Genomic DNA, 18,451 nt, shown 5'->3' with positions numbered 1-18,451 from the left:
ACACACACACACACACACACTCTGCTGCTGCCACCACAGCCACCCCCACAAAATGTGTGTAGTCCAATATGTCAGCAGTGAAGTACTAAATACCCAACAAAAGGCAGAGAAACCTTTCCCTGGCCTCTCCTACACCCATGCGTGCTACTGCACCACCTCCACACCAGAACTGAAATGATCTAGTCCAACATACCAGCCGTGCTGAGAGAAGTGTTGTTCTGCAGATCCTCAAAGCATCACTACATCCCTCCGATGGAGGGAGGATTAATGGGGCTTCCTCTCCTTCAGTGTGGGCCAGTGGAGCAGGGGAGACAGTGACCCCAGATATTACATAGATGACTCCTAGTGCATGTTCATGGCTTAGCAGGGGCTGAGAAGTTTAACAGATTTAGAGCTGAAGGATGGAACATGATTCAAAAGATTAAATGGAAGAGAAACAAAAGTCTAGTGGAGAGAGCAGAAAGGAGTAAACTGTTACTGTACCGCATGCCTGGTACAGTCAACTTACAAAGAAAGAAGGGTTCCTTTGGCTAACGCTGTGGAGTCCTTTTGTGTAACTGGTCCCTTTGCATAATTGATCTCTTTGCCTAATTGGTTCGGGCCGATGCTGGCGCTCTGGGCAAGCCAGCATACATGGCTGTGTGTGGTTGAGAACAGGACTGCCCATTCCATGGCTGAAAAGTGAAAAAGAGAAAAGGAAGAACCCAGGGTCCTCTGTAAGGGCATTTCATCCGTGACCTGACGACCTCCTGCTTGGCTCCACCTCTTAAAGGTTCTATTACCTCCCAGCGACAACATGGATGAGGACCAAAACTAACACATAGACTTTGGGGGTGGGGGCGTTCTAGATTCAGACTATAGCACTGCCTCTATTACTTTTGAGTTGGGCACCTGATTATAACCATCCTCTGTCTCACTCTGTGATGTTGCTCGTGCAGAGTGTGCCTGATTGTTCCAGCAATGGCCCTCCAAGAATCGCACCATCCCTCCACACTCGTCTGCAAGTGGATTTTGCCATTCTTTTTTTTTTTTTCTCCCAGTAAGTAGAGTTGCATTGTGCCGCCCTGTGAGCCTGGGCTGGATTTGTCACTTGCCCGACCAGAGAGTCCATGGCGACAAGGATGTGTGAGCCTGAGGAGGTTATTCGTCCTTCATTTTGTTCCTTATGGAAGATTCCTACCATTCTGTCAGGGAGCCCCACCCAGCTTCCTTGACTGAGGGCCCAGGTGTCCAGCTGCCTGAGCCCAGACCCTAGCCAAGCATGCAGTTCAGTGTGGCTGTATCATGGTACCTCAGTGAAGTCTGTTCCTCACCCAGACAACCCACAGAACGACAAGGAATGGTAGGTTATGATTAATTGAAAACACTAACTATGTATAGCCAGAGGGCAACCCTAGTGCCCTCAGAGGCTACTCACTGTGTCTGTGAGGCAGTGTCTCATACAGGGACCTGGGGCTCCTTAATTAGGTCTGACTGGCCAGCAGCCTTTGGAGTCCGCCAGTCTCTGATTCCCAGCCCTGGCATTACAGACAGCACCGTGCCTGTGTTTTCATGTATGTACTGGTGATCCGACTCAGGTCCTCATACTTGCATAACCAGCCAGCACTTTGCCAACTGAGCCATCTCTCCAGCTTCCACTGCCATGGTTTGATGGACAGAAACAGACAAATGAATTTTGCGAGCGGCCACCCGTCTCTTTGCCCTGAAGTATGTGTTGAGTGTCAGATGAAGAAAACATGAACTCTTCCTCCTCTGCTTCTTGCAGCACTTCTCAGAGCTCCTGGATGAGTTTTCCCAGAACGTCCTGGGTCAGCTCCTGAATGACCCCTTCCTCTCAGAGAAGAGCGTGTCGATGGAGGTGGAGCCATCTCCGACATCACCAGCGCCTCTCATCCAGGCTGAGCACAGCTACTCCCTGAGCGAGGAGCCCCGGCCTCAGTCACCGTTCACCCATGCGACTGCCAGCGATGACTTCAATGACGGTAAAAACCGAGAGCACCGAAACACAGGGGGGCCTTAACGTCGAGGAGACGGGGTGTGGGCTCTGTAATTGTTAGCATCCTCATTAGCCACACACCCACAATCTGGTGCTAAGGCTGTAAATGCCAGGGGGTACACCATACCCTTCTTTCTGCTAGGCTGCTTCTCAGGGAACTTGCTGTTACTGAATCATCTTGCTCTCTTTGGCTTGGGCCTTGGGCAGCAGAGCCCCTCTGTGCAACCGAGCTGGCCTCTCAGCTGATGATACCAGCAGTATGGGAAGCTAGCTAGTTGTTTTAAAGGATCATATCGTTTTCCTGGCAAAGGATTATTTATGACAGTTCTTATCTAGAGAAACCTCTGGGGGCATCCTCTTTGTTTCCCTGCATGTTCCACTGAACCTACATGTATGGGATCTTGGTGAATGTACTTGGACTCACTTGTTGGTATCCATTTCATGCCTATTCCCATAAACAATGCTGCAGCTTGTCATTGTTGGAGGACTGGTTTTTCTAACCCCAGAGGTGCTAAGATGTCTGGATCATTCCTCTATAAGCCTTTATTTGCTGTATTTTCTACCTTGCCAGTTTTACATGTGTGCATGCATTCATACACATACATGTTTACACACATGTGCACGTGTGCACACACACACACACACAATTGAACTGTGTTTTATTTTCTTAGAGGGACAGCCAGCTATTTTAAGTACTTCAAGTAAACTCTAAAGACCTCATTCCTACTTTCATTCCAGCATGTGATACCTTTTTTCCGCGGGAGGATGACATCATACGATGTGGTTACTAACCTGATATCTCTTTGGGTTTTGCTCTGAGCCCCCCTCTGCCTTCCCTTTCATACCATGTGTGTGACAGGTGTCTTTTACAGATTGCTCCCCACCTAACGCATTTCCTCATGCTTCCCTGTGGCTAAAGGCCAGTGCCTATATCCACATGCATAAGGAAGCCCCCCCCCACAAAAGGAATTCATTGCTAGCCCCTAAAATAATTAACTTGTACCAGTAACACACCTTTCTCTTGGGGCACAGAATGTTGGGAGTGTGAAGAATTCCCATTCTTCCCTAGGAACATTCTTTCTTGGAAGAGTCACACCCATCAGCATGGGGAAGAGTGTGGTTCCATGCTCAGTGAAAGGGAGGGGTGCTGTGAACCTGGGAGTGGGCTCTCTCTCCTGCTGGAGCCTCACCCTGATGCTCTGATTTCCCCTCTGTTATGGGGAGTTTGGGAGCATAGGGATTTAGCCCTCTGCTGGAGTCTGTCAGTTATTCCTATCTTGCACCAATAGGATGAGGTGTCATGCTTCCCGGAAAGAAAGGCAGAGAACTTAGCTAATTCGAGAATATACGGGTGCTTTGGAGGATAAAATTTGATGTTTAAAAAGCTCAGAGAAATGTCTGCTGCGTAGCATCTCAGCAAACCGTGTTCTTCCAGTGCCTGGCCCATCCTGCAGTTTGTGCAGTTCATTTCAGAAATGCCATCAGATCAGATGCAGAATCTGTGCTGTCTGTTGTGACTAGTGCCATGTTCTCCCTTAGCCTCATTGTAAAAGGTGTATTACTGTAACAGCATACTGCAGCAAAAGTTATCTGAAACTTATGAACTGCATATTTCTCTGATTCCCGTGTAATATCATTAGACTGTGATTGACCGTAGGTAACTAAGACCATGGAAAATGAAGCATAGGTAGCAGGGAGCGGCTGTGTCCCCAGCCCTCACTGTGTGCGGGCCAGCTCAAGGAAGCCAGTTGTCTGGATTTCAGGTTAAATTCATGCAAGCCCTGAGTTAACTTCAGTATTTTTTAAATGGGTGAGTGGTCAAACAAAATGGCTGTTAAGATTTCTTCTAACTCTGAGATTTTTTTATGGGGGTGTGCTTGCCTTCATGCAAGGTCCCTCATGTTCTTGTCATTGCTGTATCTATTTTCTTCTCATAACTCCACTGGAGCCTCTATCTCCTACCATTCTTCGTTTGTGGCATACTCTTCAGTGTCTTTTGCATTAGCCATGTATGCTGTGTAACAAATATCCCCCCCCAAAATTAATGTCTTAGAACAGCCATTTATTCCCTCATGAGTTCTGTACTTAAGTCCTCTTGAAGTGATACTTCTGTGGGTTTGGTTCATAATTTATCCTGATATTAGAATCAGATGCTGACCGAGACATTCCACGGTTAGACACGCTACCCTAAAAGCAGCTCTCTGCAGTAGTCAACCAGCCACAGGTGATAAGTCGGTTGCCCTATGGGTCTCCCCATGGGGCTGTCGGCTTTTCCCACCTGTCAGCTACCTTTCCTGACACAGCCAGGGAATAGACCCAGCTGCCCACAGGACAGCACTGATTCATTGTGGTAGGGAACTTCACAAGAAGGCATTTAGCAGGAGGTGCTGGAGACCGTCTTGGGTGCTGGCAGCCACATGTGAAGTGAAGTGAAATGATTTTTCAGTGTCTGGATTCCTTTACCTGGTATTACTAGGCTACACACTTTCTGTTCATTGGTACGGAGGCTCTTATGTTTATATTCAAGACCCTGAAGAAATAAAAAGAAAATGACATTTGTCCATTGGTCTCCCAGAATTTGTCAGGAGGGGAGGATTGGGAGTGTACAGTACACAACCGATTATAAAATCATACATGTGTCAACCCTAGTGGAAGCTATTCACACATGTTCCAAATTCTCTATCACACCGACTGACTCTGGAAGGGTCCTTTAACTTTTCCAGCCTTGCTTCCCTGTGTGTAAAACAAGGGTGAGAATGGCTTTCATGTTTTGTTCTGAGGATTAAGTGTGATAATAGATTTCATTGCCTCCCAGTGTCCGGCTGCAGGCAGGGAAGCTCTTGGCTCTGTTGCCGTTGTTATTTACAGCTGAGGTCTGCGTGAGGCCAGGGCGCTCAGTCAGACATTGTCGAGGATTCTTTTTAACTTTAGTTATTTTGGGGAGCATGAGTGTGCACACAGCATGCATGTGTGGAGCATGCATGTGTGCACACAGCATGCATGTGTGGAGGTCAGAGGAAACTTGGCAGGAGTTGGTTCTCTCTTCCCACCATGCCTGTTCCAGGAATTAGACTCAGGTCATCAGGCTTCCCTGAAAGTGTCCTTACCCACTGAGCCATCTTCCTGGTCCTGTGAAAGAGGACCTCGCAATTTAGCAGCCTATGAAATTTAGTAGGTACTTATTAGTGGATTTTTTTTTTAATTTTTGCTAGTTCGTTTTTAATATGTCAGCTAGATCCAGAGAATGAGCCCCAGGTTATAATTGTTTAGGGGGCAGAAATGAACTGTAAACATAATACTTTTTTAGTTGCGTGGAGATTATTAGTTATCCATGTATTTCAATTAACCATGTGATTGTTGGGTTCCTTCTGTATTTTGAGCTGTGTGAGGGCACGATCCGTTCTGTGTCTGGCAATTAGCATTATGTTTGGTACTCTGAAGCTGTTCGGGGAACATTTATCCCATTGACTTGCATAGCCAGTTGTAAAAGACGATACGAGAGATGGAGCATCCATCTCTGACCCGTGGGGTAATACCACGGAGGCGATTGCTCCATTCCACTTGTTGCCTCTGCACACACGACAGAGGCAGGATTTCACCAGTGCGAGCTCCTGGCTGACTGCAGCTTCCATCTGCAGATCAAACATGGTGCCAAAGAGAAGCAGGTGTGTTGTTAATGCTTTGTGGCTCATCTTCAAACTAATATCATAGCAATTTTTTTTTAGTACCGTATCTTAAAAGTGTCAATCAGTGACATGGAAAAATAGGACAAGGAAGGGAGAGAGCGCTGACATGCGAATGAGATTAGACAGGTGACACAAACAAGGCCTAGTGGACAGGGGAAGCACCAGGTGTGTGTCTCACACCTGCGGTTTGCTGCTCAGAACCCGAGCTGGAGTGGTCTAATGACATTCAGTACACTAACCTTGCTTCCCTTCCACATGTAGGCTGCACACATATCATGTACCAGATTCCCACTTAGATACTCAGGAAACCCAGCAGTGACCCGTAGACCCTGCCTGTGAGGAGGAATCAGGGTCTGATGAAAACATAATGTACCTGCTACCATATTAGGCAGATTCTGAGGAGCGTTCCAAGAGGAAATTAAACTGTAGGAGTTTCCAGGAGAGAGAGAGGGAGCACACCCACTCAGGAGTCAGGAAGAGCTGCCTGAATGAAGCAGGATTTCAGCTGGGCCTTGGCTCGCTGCCTGGAGTCAGCCCCTGGGGCTTGCTCGAGGGCCTCAGACAGAGAGCAGAGGAGCAGAAGGCCAGGACACACCAGTGCTTTGAAAAAAGATCCTCAGCCAAAAGCTCGTACACAAAGCAGATTTCCAAAGGTTCAGGGTTCCTTCCTGTTCCGCTCATCGGTTGTCTTCCTTTGTCTGTGTCTGGGCATATTGTCTCTACTCTGTCCTCTGTCGTTCCTCTGTGTAGGCTTGTCTAGTGCCGACACTTTTTAATGCGGCTTTTATTTAACCAACTGATTCTTTCACTTACAGAACTTCTGCGTGGTTCCTTTTCAGTGTGTCCATTTCCTTGCTGATTTTTTTTTCTCTGTTTTTGGACTTCCTTCTCCAGTTCATTGTTCTGCTCACTTTGGGGACTGTCTTGTCGGGAGATAGACTTCTTTAGCATACCTGCTTATTTGAGTCATCTATATAGACATAATTCTGTTAAAAGAAGGACTCTGAATTCATCACGGACACTTCCGCCGTCTTGGTGTCTGGGGTTTCATTACGGGGAGTTGGAAGTTTGGGACTGAGTCATGGCAAAGACATGACTTTGGGGGACCCCCCAGAAAGCAAAAGAACCAAATAGAATTAGAAAGGGGGCAGGGAGTTAACTAGGAGACCCATTCATCCCTACAGACTTTCAAAGCACAAGAAAGAAACGCAACAAATATAAGATGGCAACCCTCCTTCCACTGTGTTACTGGCCTTCCGCATGAAGAGATCATACATGCACCTAAGCTAACACCCAGTGTGGGGAGAAACAATTGGTAGATCTTGTTGAGTAAGACCAAAAAACACACTGTCAGGTCCCCCAACTGGCACCCAAGTTCCCTTTGTAGCTTTTGTGCCATGACAGGTTTATGCTGCTCTTTGCTGAAAAGAGGCAGGGGGCATTCAGAAGCATTTTGCAAAGGGCATACAATCCACAGTTCACCTTTGGGAAGTTCTGGTGTTTTCTCTCATGTTTATAAGTGGGAGGTGATAGTATGGGATAGGAATTGTTTGAGGTGTTTGCCATCGAAGGCATGGGTGTACGGAGATGAGGGTAGACTTATCCAGCATCACCTCCCCTAGGTCTTAGCTACAGTTGTGACGCTGAGATTTGAGAGTGAGCAAGTGTGTAGTAATAATATTATTTTATTTTCTTGGGCCATACCTTATATCCCTCCAAAGCAGGAGTCCACCCTTCCAGATCCAAGCATTCAGAGCAGGTGAGCACCCTGATAAGTTATGATTTCTCTTTAGGAAACATGCAGATGTGTAGTGTTTAAGAGCAGCTGTTGGCACCAAATCCAATATCCCTTACCTCTTAGTCCCCAATAGGTGAAATAATAGTAGGAGCCCTAACTTCCAGTGGTGGATAATGAGAATCTCGTTCTTTGGAAAGCCAGTGATGCGTCTCTCCTTGTCCAGTTTTGCTTAGAGCAAACGCCGCTCTTCTGTAAGTGCTTCTAAGCTTGAAAGCCGTGCTGGGACATAGAGCTAAGAAGAGGCTTAGTGTAGAAAGAGGCTCCTTTTTATTCATCTTTCTTTCTTCTTCCTGCCATAACCCTTCTGACGTCCCTCCCTCTCCCTCCTAACTTTCCCTTTCTCCTGCCATAACCCTTCTGACGTCCCTCCCTGTCCCTCCTAACTTTCCCTTTCTCCTGCCATAACCCTTCTGCCATCCCTGGCCATTCCTCCTTACTTGCACTTATGCCTCCCCTGAGTTTTAGAGCAATCACACAGAGCAAATGGATGCTTGTACCCTACGCAGTGGACTCTAGACCCCTAACATGTGCACCAAATTTGGGGCTGTCTATGTTTGTTAACTTTCCTGGTAAGAGGCTTTATAGCTTTCTTTAGTTTATATTTTACAATTATTGTATGTGGGTATATGGTGTATGTGTGTATGCTGTGTGTGTGCGCGCGCACGTGCGTGCCCCCATGTAAGGGTGTGTACATGTATACATTCCACAAATGCTGAGGTGGGAGTCTCCCCTTCCACTACATGTGTTCTGGGGATCCAGCTCAGGTCCACTGGGCTCAGCTGCAAGTGCCCTCACTCACTGATCTGTGCTGTGGGCTTTGATAACTTTAGCTTCTTGAAAGATCCCATGATGACAAAAGTCAGGAACCCCTGGTCTGATGCAGCACAGGGCTCATCCATTTCAGAGCTGACTAGAAATGTCTCTGAAACGCTGGAGCTTCTACAGAGTTTCATAGGGCTCAGGCCACAGAAGCCAAGCCTGGGAATATGGCTGGCCTTCATGGACACTGGAGGCAGTGTCCACCCCGTTCAGCCACCTCTCCTCAGGGTGCAGACTGGTGACCATTTGCTGAGAGTGCTTCTTGTCCAACAGTAAAAGTAAAGTATAAAAAAGAGAAAAATGAAGAGGCCGAAAGAAATTCCCCAGTAAAACGTTCCTGGCTATGCTTACGATACTGGGGTGAGCAGACTTTGTGTGACCCCCAAGCGGTCATCATCTTTGTAATCATTGTAATGGGGTCGTATTCCGTTGTAATCAAATTGGGCTGGTGGGTTTATTGTCTTTCTGAAGAGAGCAGTTTCTGTTATTATAGCAGATACCTGGTGCACACTCACCTTGTGAGGAGAGCAGTTTCTGTTATTATAGCAGATACCCGGTGCACACTCACCTTGTGAGGAGAGCCGTTCCCTGTGACAGCTTTAAAGGTTCCATTGTGTCTTTAGTTGCTGAGGGGTCTGTGGTGAAGCAACACATCACAGCGGAAGTACGTGGTGAGACAAAACTGCTCGCCTTGGACCCAGAAGGCCAAGAAGAGAAAGACGATGAGACTGGGGGTCCCATAATCCCCTTGAAGAACATACACCCTCTGACCCCAAACCTCCCACTACGCTGCACCTCCTATAGCTCCACCACCTTCCAGTAGTGCCAGACACAAAGCACATGCACCCCGGAAGACACGAGCCACACGATAACTGGCCTTCTTGAACTTTTCCCTCTCAAGGGCAACGTTTTGCTCCAGAAATTTTTGCATGACCCTTGATGTGTAGGTATATAAAATAGTCATGCAAAGCAAACATTTACCCTAATAAATGATAAATGGATTTTAAGACAGTTCTTTAGTATACATATAATTTTACCATTTATTAAAGACAAAAGCAAATATTCAGTTAAGGAGAATTGGCAATACTTGTTATTTTTATATAAAACATATTTTATGTAAAGCATTATATAAAGAATAATCGGCCAAATGCTAAAAGGTATAGTGTGTCTTCAGTGTTTTCAGAGTTGATTAGTATTTTGATTTTAAAACATCAGTACTAAAAATGCTGTTTTGCATGAATATGAACTATAGCATGGCAAATCCATGTTTAAGCCTTTTCAGAAATTATTGGAAATTTTATCATAATCCCAAGTCAAATTCATCTAACCATTTTTTAGAGATTTATTTATTTTATGTATGGGTGCTCTATCTGCATGTGTACCCAAGTCAGAAATGGCATAAGATCTCACTACAGATGGTTGTGGTTACTGGGATTTGAACTCAGGACCCCTAGAAGAGCAGCCAGTGCTCTTTACTGCTGAGCCATCTCTCTAGCTGCCAATTAATTTTTTAAAAAATGAAACAAGTCAGAAAGTCTAACAGCAATTTTTTAAAATCAAGCATACTAACACAATAGACTCCAAAGATGGCGCTATTTTGTTACTTGCATGCTGAAGCGTGACATTGGGAAATACTAAAGACCTTTGTTTTCTGTATTTAAACTGGTCTGCCTCTACAAGAAGAAACTTTGTATGGACACTGAGCCCAGGACAGCCAGTGGTCCTGAAGCTGAGCTGAGGAATTTGGGGCTTCAGCTGATGATGATTCGTGGTATAACATCCTGCACAGGGCAAGGCACACACATTGTATATTCGTAACCAAAGCTGCAGTAAAGTTGCTCAGGGCAACACTGGGTGAGCCCTGCAAGAAGAGCCTCTGATATAGTGTGTGTCATAGTTAGGATTCTCTTGCTGTGAAGAGACCATGACCATGGCAGCTCTTATAAAGGACGACATCCAACTGGGGCTGGCACACAGTTCAGGGGGTTACTCCATTATTATCATAATGAGAAGCATGGTGGCACACAGGCAGATACAGCATGGTTCTAGAGAAGTAGCTGAGAGTTCTACACCCAGATCCAAAGGCAGCAGGAAGGAGTGGGCTTGACTTGAGTTTCTGAAAACCCAAAGTCCACTCCCTGTGACACATTTCCCCCAACAAGGCCACCTCTACTTCTACAAGGTCACACATCCTAATAATGCCACTCCCTATGGGTCTATAGAAACCATTTTTGTTCAAACTACCACAGTGTAAGTTTGATTTTTTAATTAATTTCTGTCTGTTGTGCATCGAGAAGCCTTTTACTGTTGCCTAATTTGTCACATCTCCACTTTCAGCTATGTGACTTTCAGTTGAAGAACCTGTAAACTATAGCACAAGGCACACATTTGCTTTGTTCTGTTATTTCAGTGCTTTTCCTGAAGAAGAAACTTAGTAACGCTAGACCCGGCCATTCAGAGAGAACTTGATGTGGCCCCTGTCCTCCAAGCTTGTGTAAGAATAGGGTATAAAAGTCTATAAAATATCAGCAGGTTAAGCAGAAGGGGTATATAATGCATTGGTGCCAAGGTAACTTTCATAAGAGACTAATAGCGGGGAGCTGACCCAATGGCTAAGGGCATGTACCAGACCTCGGTGCCTAAGACGTGTATCAGGTGACTCAAAATCACTTGTAAATTCCAGCCCCAGGGAACCGGGCACCCTCTTCTGGCCCACATGGACACTGCATTCTTGTGCACATACCTGTCCTTTTAACTCAGACAATTTAAAAATTAGTAATAAAAATAAATCTTTATAAAAAAAAAAAGAGAGATGATTGCTGTTTCAGGTCTATAGAGTCTAGACAGACCAGGAATATCTCTTGTGACCAGTTGTCCTGCTGATGAATCCACTGGGGTTTCTCAGGGTTTGCAAAAGCTAGAGCTAGCTGGGTGGGCTCAGTATGGATCCTTTCAATTTACGGGGCTGTTTCCACAGTGACAGATGGGAGCAAGACCTCAGTGAGCTGGATGGAGGTGAGTAACTGGTGCTGGCGTGACGTCATAAGGGGAGAATGAGACAGGCTGCGGGAGGAAGACTCAGGAGTCGAACGCAGTGAGGGTTGGGAAACAGGATTGGAGCAAAGAGGGGGTGTTTGTTGGAGCATCATAGGAGAGAATAATGGTTCATTGCTGAGGCTGAGGCTGCAGAGCGGGGGAGGGATGCACAGAGAGTTAGCTGCAGAGAAACCAGAAGGTGTTTGACATGAATGGCAAAGAAAGTGTTTTGTTTTTTATTAGAGAAATAGGCCGCAGGATTCACACAGGGTTGTGTGTGTAAGGAAAGGTCACGGGTGAGTCACAGGTGACTTGGGTTTCTGCTCTCTAGCCTTAGAAGGATCTCTGTGTTGACGTGTTCCCAGGAAGTGGGGCCCAGAAAAAGATAAGACCCAGAGATGAGATAAATAGCTAATCACATTTGCTCTGAGCTGGTGTCAAGAGCATCAGTGTGAGTCATTCTAGAGGGGCAGAAAAGGATGATGTGGTCATACTGGGTCCTCTGCCTTGGCTGGGGTGCTGAAAGAGCCTGCGTGTGTTTGGGTGGGAGCACAGGGGAGGAATATAACAGTGCTCCCCCCAGAACAGCAAAGCAGTGCTCCCTTTGCTTAACCCCTGCAGTCTAGAATAGTTAGTCTAGTGGAGTTAGGATAGTTCAGCCAGCAGTGAAGTTGACAGCCATCTGTCAAGTAAAACTACTTGGATTATTCGGGAATAACAGCTCTATTATTGACGAAGAAAAATTAAATATATGTGGGAGTTTTGTGCACATCGGTGTACTCAATTGGGCTTTTCAAATCAGCCCTTTGTTCTATGGTATTTACGTGGTTCGTGCTCTAAACACAGCATCCTGCGGGAGAAACGGAGAATCTGAAAGATTCAAGTACAGGAACAGTGCGGATCCCTAGAGTTATATTGTGTATGACTCTAGCTTTGAGTCTTGGCACTGCCCAGATTATGAATGACGTGATCTTGAGTGAATTGCTTTGCTCTTTGGTCTCCCCATCCCTGATCTTTAAAATGAGAATATAATATTTACTTCCACAGCTTTGCTGGAGGGCTTCACCAAGTTAATATTTATTGAACACTTACAACGGTGCCTGCAACTTTGCAAGCACCAAATAAGTATCAGCTATTATTGCCATTGTTCTTCTGTGGCTTGCTCTATAATTAAATACATAATTTACCGAGTGGCTGCGATAGGAGTGGCAGGCGCTGAGGGGAGAGCTTCCATGGACACAGGCACAGAAAGAACACAGAGTGACAGAGATAGCTGATTGTGTTGGTCTCAGAGGTCCATTGCAGTACAGCCTGGGTGTCTGCCAAAGACTAAGCACAGCACATTTTAGCTGTTATGCATTGGTCTTAAACAATGCTTCTTCAGATCAGAAACATGGACTGGTGGTCTGTAGTCCAGGAGTAATCAGTATCTTTTTCTTCAAATGTAATCCTTCTAGGCTAGAGCTGTATTAAACCATTGCTGCTTTGGAAATCAGTGTGTGCCCATGAGAGTGAGCCCAGGCCGTGGGACTCATTCCTATGTGAGTTCCCCGTCTGCCACACACCAGCTGCATGCACACTTTTGGGCAAGTTACTTAATCTTGCAGTTTCCTTGTTTCTAAAATGGGAACAATAGTTGTATCAACCTCTGTGGTTACTCTTAGGACTAAATTAATATTTCCAAAGTACTCAGAACAATATCCAGCCCATAGCAAATACAGTGATGCTGATTTTCCTACCATGGACACCTCTTTACACCACTCTATATGAGAATTCATTTTAGGGTACCATGGGCAGACAGGCCGCTGGCTTTTACGCAATGAGCCATATTTTTTTCTCCTTGTTTTGACATGTCTCACAGAATTCTTACCCCACAGCATCCTGCCTTCCAGATCTCAGCCTTGGAATTTTCAAAGGAGATTTTTTTTTTTTTCGTATTTTATTCGTACCCATGGAGGCCAGAAGAGGACATAAAGTCTTCCTGGAACTGGAGCTACAGACAGTTGTGGGCTGTCCTGTGAGTGGTGGGCATGGCCCCAAAGTCCTCTGGGATAATAGCCAGTGCTCTTACCCACTGAGCTGTCTCTCTAGGCACAGGAGATTATTATGTGGGTAGAAAAAGATTTGTCAATTTCTTTCAACATGTTCAAAGAGTAAAGAAATAAAATGAAAGTTTAGAGGAGACATGTAACTTACTTTCTTCAGTTTATATATACTATTTGGACGATAAATGGAAACTTGTAGGGCTTTTTTTAATCATATAGGTGCTATTTGTACCAAGTGATTTCTCTTAGGAATATATGTTTATTCGTATTCTATGTTCTGTAGTGTGTGTGTGTGTGTGTATGTGTGTGTGTGTGTTGCCTGTGCATGTGTCTATAAAACACAAGTCTGCATATGGAAATGACTGAGGCTCTACTCCTGATGCTGTCATTTCATTGCCTTTAAGCAGCTCTCTGTCCTTTGGTCTCCAAGGCCACGTCTCTACCGTGAGACTGTGGCGCCTCTTCATCTTTGCTAATAACCAAGGCTGATGTCAAGGAGATGCAGCCTCGGAAATCAACCTCTAGGGAAAGCTGTGCAAATAAAACCTGATGCTCTAGAGGATGCTTATCATGCAGGACATATTTAAATTAGGGGAGGATGTCTTTCATTTCAAATGAAACTTAAAAGGCCTGTAAGTATAATTCAGAAAAAAAAAACACCTTTGTTTGACTCAAAGTCTGAAGTGCAGAATTTAGAAAAGTTGCAGACTGAAGTATTTCAAGTACTTAGTTATCTCTCTGTTTAATCAATTAGTTATGCAAATAGCTGAGGATGTGTCTAACTCTAAGCCTTAGTGGTCTTTTTTGCCAATAAAATTCAGCTACAAAACTGAGGCCCCTGGCAAGTTGCAGAGCCCACTCCTATTCTATTTCTCTCCTTTCTTTACTTTCTACCTTATGGGCTGCATTTGTAATTTTCTTTTCTCTAATTTGATCTTTAATTCCACTGGGGATAAAATTTAGGCCAACAGCCCAGGGTTGGGAATGCAAGCTCTCTTCTCTGATTTCAGCCGCACTGGAATGCTGCTCTCGTCAAGCTTCGTACTGACTGACTGCACTTCTTTAATCTAACCTCAGTCCTTTTACAGTGTGTCTGGTGGGTCAGATTGGCCAGTCTGCAAATGCTTGTTTATTTTTATTAATCATGCATGTGCAAGCCAGGCGACGACTTTTGGGAGTTGGTTCTCCCCTTCCAGCTTTCTGTAGCTTGTAGGAGTCGAACTCAGGTCATCAGGCTCGTGAGGCAGGTGCTCTGACCTGCTCAGCCACCTCACCAGCTCCTACAAATATTTATTAACACCACCTCCAGTTTACAACATAGAGGAATTATTCTGAAAAATCAATGCAGTTACCTTATTGCGATAGATTCTGATGTCGTAATTCTAGCCATGTTGTACTAGCTAGCTATGCTAAGAGGCCATCTCAGACCCCGTACTTTAATTTCTGTGTGTATGTGGGGGTAGCCTATTCCAGGGTAGTCTCCAGTTTGGTCTGCAGTCAATGATGAGCCTGAACATTGGATCCTCCTGCCTTTGCCTCCTGCGTTTGAGCACTGGGATTACCAGTGTTTGTGTGGTACTGGGAATCACACTTGGTGCTCTGTATATGCTAGGTAAGCACTGTATCAATTATGCTATATTCCCAGCTCTAAATCTCAGTACTTGGAGTAAATATCATGTATTACTCGAGGTTGTACATTTCCACTGTTGGGGACAGACTGATGGACATGGGCTCAGTTTTAGCAACTGCTGGTTCCAGCTGCATTCGCTCTCATCTTAAGGCTAGTCAAGAGTTGATGACTTGGCTCAGTTCCCCTTGGCATGCCTTTGATCTGTGAGGCTGTGCTCCTTCATCTAGGATCAAGAGATCAATTATCCTGGCACACGCTGGCACTATCTTATGTGATAGTAAAAACCATAAGAACATAAACCTGGCCTTCGCTAAAACATTCCAAGATTCTGCTGTATTAAGAAGCTAGTGTGCCATTGGTTAGGTTAAAGTTGCAGGGCAAAGCTGGGGGGTATTGAACACTCATATAGCAAAAGACACAGTTGGAGGGTGTGCTGCTGGCTTATATCGGTATAGCATGACTAAACCAAGATTCACCAAGGAAAAGAGCCATGGGACATACTTGTGAGGAATTGTCTTGATGAGTTAATTGGGGCAGATTACTTCCCTAAATGTGGGAACCCCCATTGGGTTGGGATCCTAGGCTACCTAAGAAGCCAACAGCTAGCTGGGTACCAACATTCCCTCTGTCTACTTCATGGGTACTGTGTGACCATCTGCCTCACGCTCCTAACCCCCATGTCGTCCCTACCCATGATGGATTTTTCTCAAACTGTAGCCACCCAGATCCTTTCTCTCAGGTTGCTTTTGTCTGGATATTTTATTGTGGAAATAACAAAAGCAGCTATACAAAGTGGAAAAGTCGACTGGAGTCAGCAGTGGGGTCTCTCGGCCACTCCAGCTTCTGTCTGGGGATCGCCACCCCAAAGTAAGAGGAGGCAATGCCGGCATGTCCATGTGTGGCAACTGGGAATGATATTAATAGTTTCAAATACAGGCTTCTAGAAATACTATAAAAACGTTAAAGAATAGGAATGAAGCCGCAATATTCTGAATGGTTATCTATGTTTGCTGTCCAGGCATGTTTCTTTTGTCTCTTTCTTGTTAATGTGTTAGTCAGTGTTCTCTTGCTGGGAAGAGAGGCCATGACCATAGCAACTCTTAGAAAGGAAAACATTTAATTGGGGCTGGCTTAGAGTTCAGAGGTTTAGTCCCTTGTTATCGTGGTGGGAAGCATGGCGCTGGAGAAATAGCTGAGAGTTCTGCATCCAGACCCAAAAGAGCAGCATGAAAGAGTGCCATGCTAGGCCTGGCGTAAGGTTCTGAAACCTCAAAGTCCATCCCCCAGAGACACACTTTCTCCTACAAGGCCACACCTCCAATAATGCCACTCCCTCTGAGTCTATGGGGGCCATTTTCATTCAAACTACCACAGTCTCTTTTCTTTATCAATAGTATATCATTATGCCAAGGTTTTTCTTAGTGTATTATGAACCTTTCCTTTATTATTGAAAAGGCTTTGTAAATATGCCAATGTCTGTGTAAATATTCCATTGTGTAGATAAACCATAATCCACCTCATCATCTTCTCCTTCATGGATTGGTTGTTTCCCACATCTTGTCTTTCTAAATAAGAGTGTACTGAGCATGTGTATAAATTTTGATCCACATGTTGACTTGTTGATGGTAGGAATGCAGAGATCTGGGGCTGACCTCAGGTGGCAACAAATGAGGAGATTTACAGTCTGTAGAAATGACACCATTGAGATTGGGCTTCATTTTAACTCAAAGCAGCTTCAAGATGGAGGACTGAATGGCAGTACTGGAATGGACGCATGATGGCGACACCAGTTGTTTTTCCTCATCTAAGCTTAGGGGATCAGAGCCTTGGTCTTCTCACTTGGATGACTCCTATAGTCTTTAAGAGAGGATGCTTCCTTCTGCAGGCAGGTACCATTGCTGCCTCCGTAGCCTCTGCTCCCAAGGCAGCAGTGATGGTGTTTTTAGATAGGACCATGGTGCTGAGCATGAAGAACATGGAAAGAACTCCTTCCCTGTTTCTACATACATCTATTGACAATGGTTTTACTCCAATAGAAGAACCAATTTCATCTTCCTTTCGGCCTTCAAGTTCAAGTGTACTTTCTTCATTTAACTTTGCCTGATGTGTCTATTGGGAATTAAACTGGGTCACAGTCATTTTGATTGTAACATTAGGATATGTGGCCCTACCTCACAATTTGCTGGTCATTGCGTGGAGCCATCTTCCCAGGAGTGACCCTTCTTCTTCGTTTTATTATACCCAGAGCTACATTTCTTCTTACTATGTTCCTTATAGCCTCTTGTGGCAGACCATGTTCAGTATGAGCTGTGAGTGTGATTTCTACGAGCAGCAGCTTCGGCATCTCACCGCTGACTGAAGACAGTGATCCACACCCTCTCTCTGCCTCTCCCTCCCACCCTCATTTCATCCCAAACACACCTTCCTCCTGTCTTCTGAGCTATGGACAGTCTTCTCGTACCGAGCCTCCTTGTGGGAGAGTCATTAGTCTTCTTTTGGCCTGTGGTTCAGTTGTTTCTATAAGCTGAGCAGGGTGCCCATCTGGCCAGCAGAACTGGGTGTAAGTACAGTGTGGTCTCCTCCCTCTAGCAGCCATTAAAAGGTCCTTTGTTTCCTTCCAGCCCCTCCTGGTCCAGGATGTCGCCCACACCCTGTGGCGGAAATCCCCCCCCCATCACACCAGACACTGGGCAGCTTATAGAACTGGCTCTGAAAGCAGAATGCCACCTTGTGAGTGGGAACCTAACCTTTTCTGTGCTCAAAGGAGGTAGTTTATGGAGTTGGAGTTTATCTTTGTGAGCTTTTGCTTTCGCCAAGTTCCCATGCTTCTCTGTGTGATTGTATACCCGCCTGCCCCCCATTTTTTTTTTTTAATAAGAAAACTGGAGCCAAATTCCTGAGTGTGTGTTCATGGTGGGAACTGCTAGGTGACCGAGTAGGCGGGGCTTGTTTTCAAAGAGCAGAGGAGCGCATCTGGTTTGTGTGTGCCCCTTCTTAGTAAAGCCGGTGTCTGCTGAGGGCTGTGGGCTTCAGGGACTGCTGGCCTTTCCTTTTTCTCTGCATGTTTCCAGACTCTTGGCTCTCCTTCCTTACCCCACCCTCTATTCCTGCAGGGCCGGGCTGAGTAATATGCTCTGAAGCAGTTTGGTGCAGCTTAAGTTTCAGAGCAGCGTGTCCAGGGTCTGAGGAGCCCCACTGGCTCCATCTTGCTGCTTAGCAGTTATCTCTCCCCAGGCCCGGTGATCATCATGAAAACCTGGGTGACAAGACAGAGCCCAGGCTCACCAAGACCCTGCTCTCCTCCCTAGATGAGTATTTCATCCATTTCAGCCAAGCAAACCCAGAACTTCCCCAGGGGTCTGTGCAATGGCTCTGGTGCCTAGTTAGATTTGAGATGTAGATGGAGAAAATAGGAAAGGATGAAAACTAGGGAGTGGGAAC

General features: G+C 45.5%; 1 protein-coding gene across 1 annotated transcript in view; it reads left to right on the top strand.

Annotated features, from left to right (window-relative positions):
• Nucleotides 1–18,451, top strand: part of Creb3l2 (cAMP responsive element binding protein 3 like 2) — a 114,477-nt gene that overhangs the window by 66,034 nt on the left and 29,992 nt on the right. Inside the window, exon 2 of the mRNA XM_005365832.2 lies at nt 1,766–1,982. Coding sequence (XP_005365889.1) covers nt 1,766–1,982 — 217 coding nt within the window. The remainder of the gene's footprint in view (nt 1–1,765; nt 1,983–18,451) is intronic.

The sequence above is a fragment of the Microtus ochrogaster genome, unplaced genomic scaffold, assembly GCF_000317375.1.
Source record: "Microtus ochrogaster isolate Prairie Vole_2 unplaced genomic scaffold, MicOch1.0 UNK4, whole genome shotgun sequence".
Taxonomy (NCBI): domain Eukaryota; kingdom Metazoa; phylum Chordata; class Mammalia; order Rodentia; family Cricetidae; genus Microtus; species Microtus ochrogaster.
This window is presented reverse-complemented; position numbering and strand designations above follow the sequence as displayed.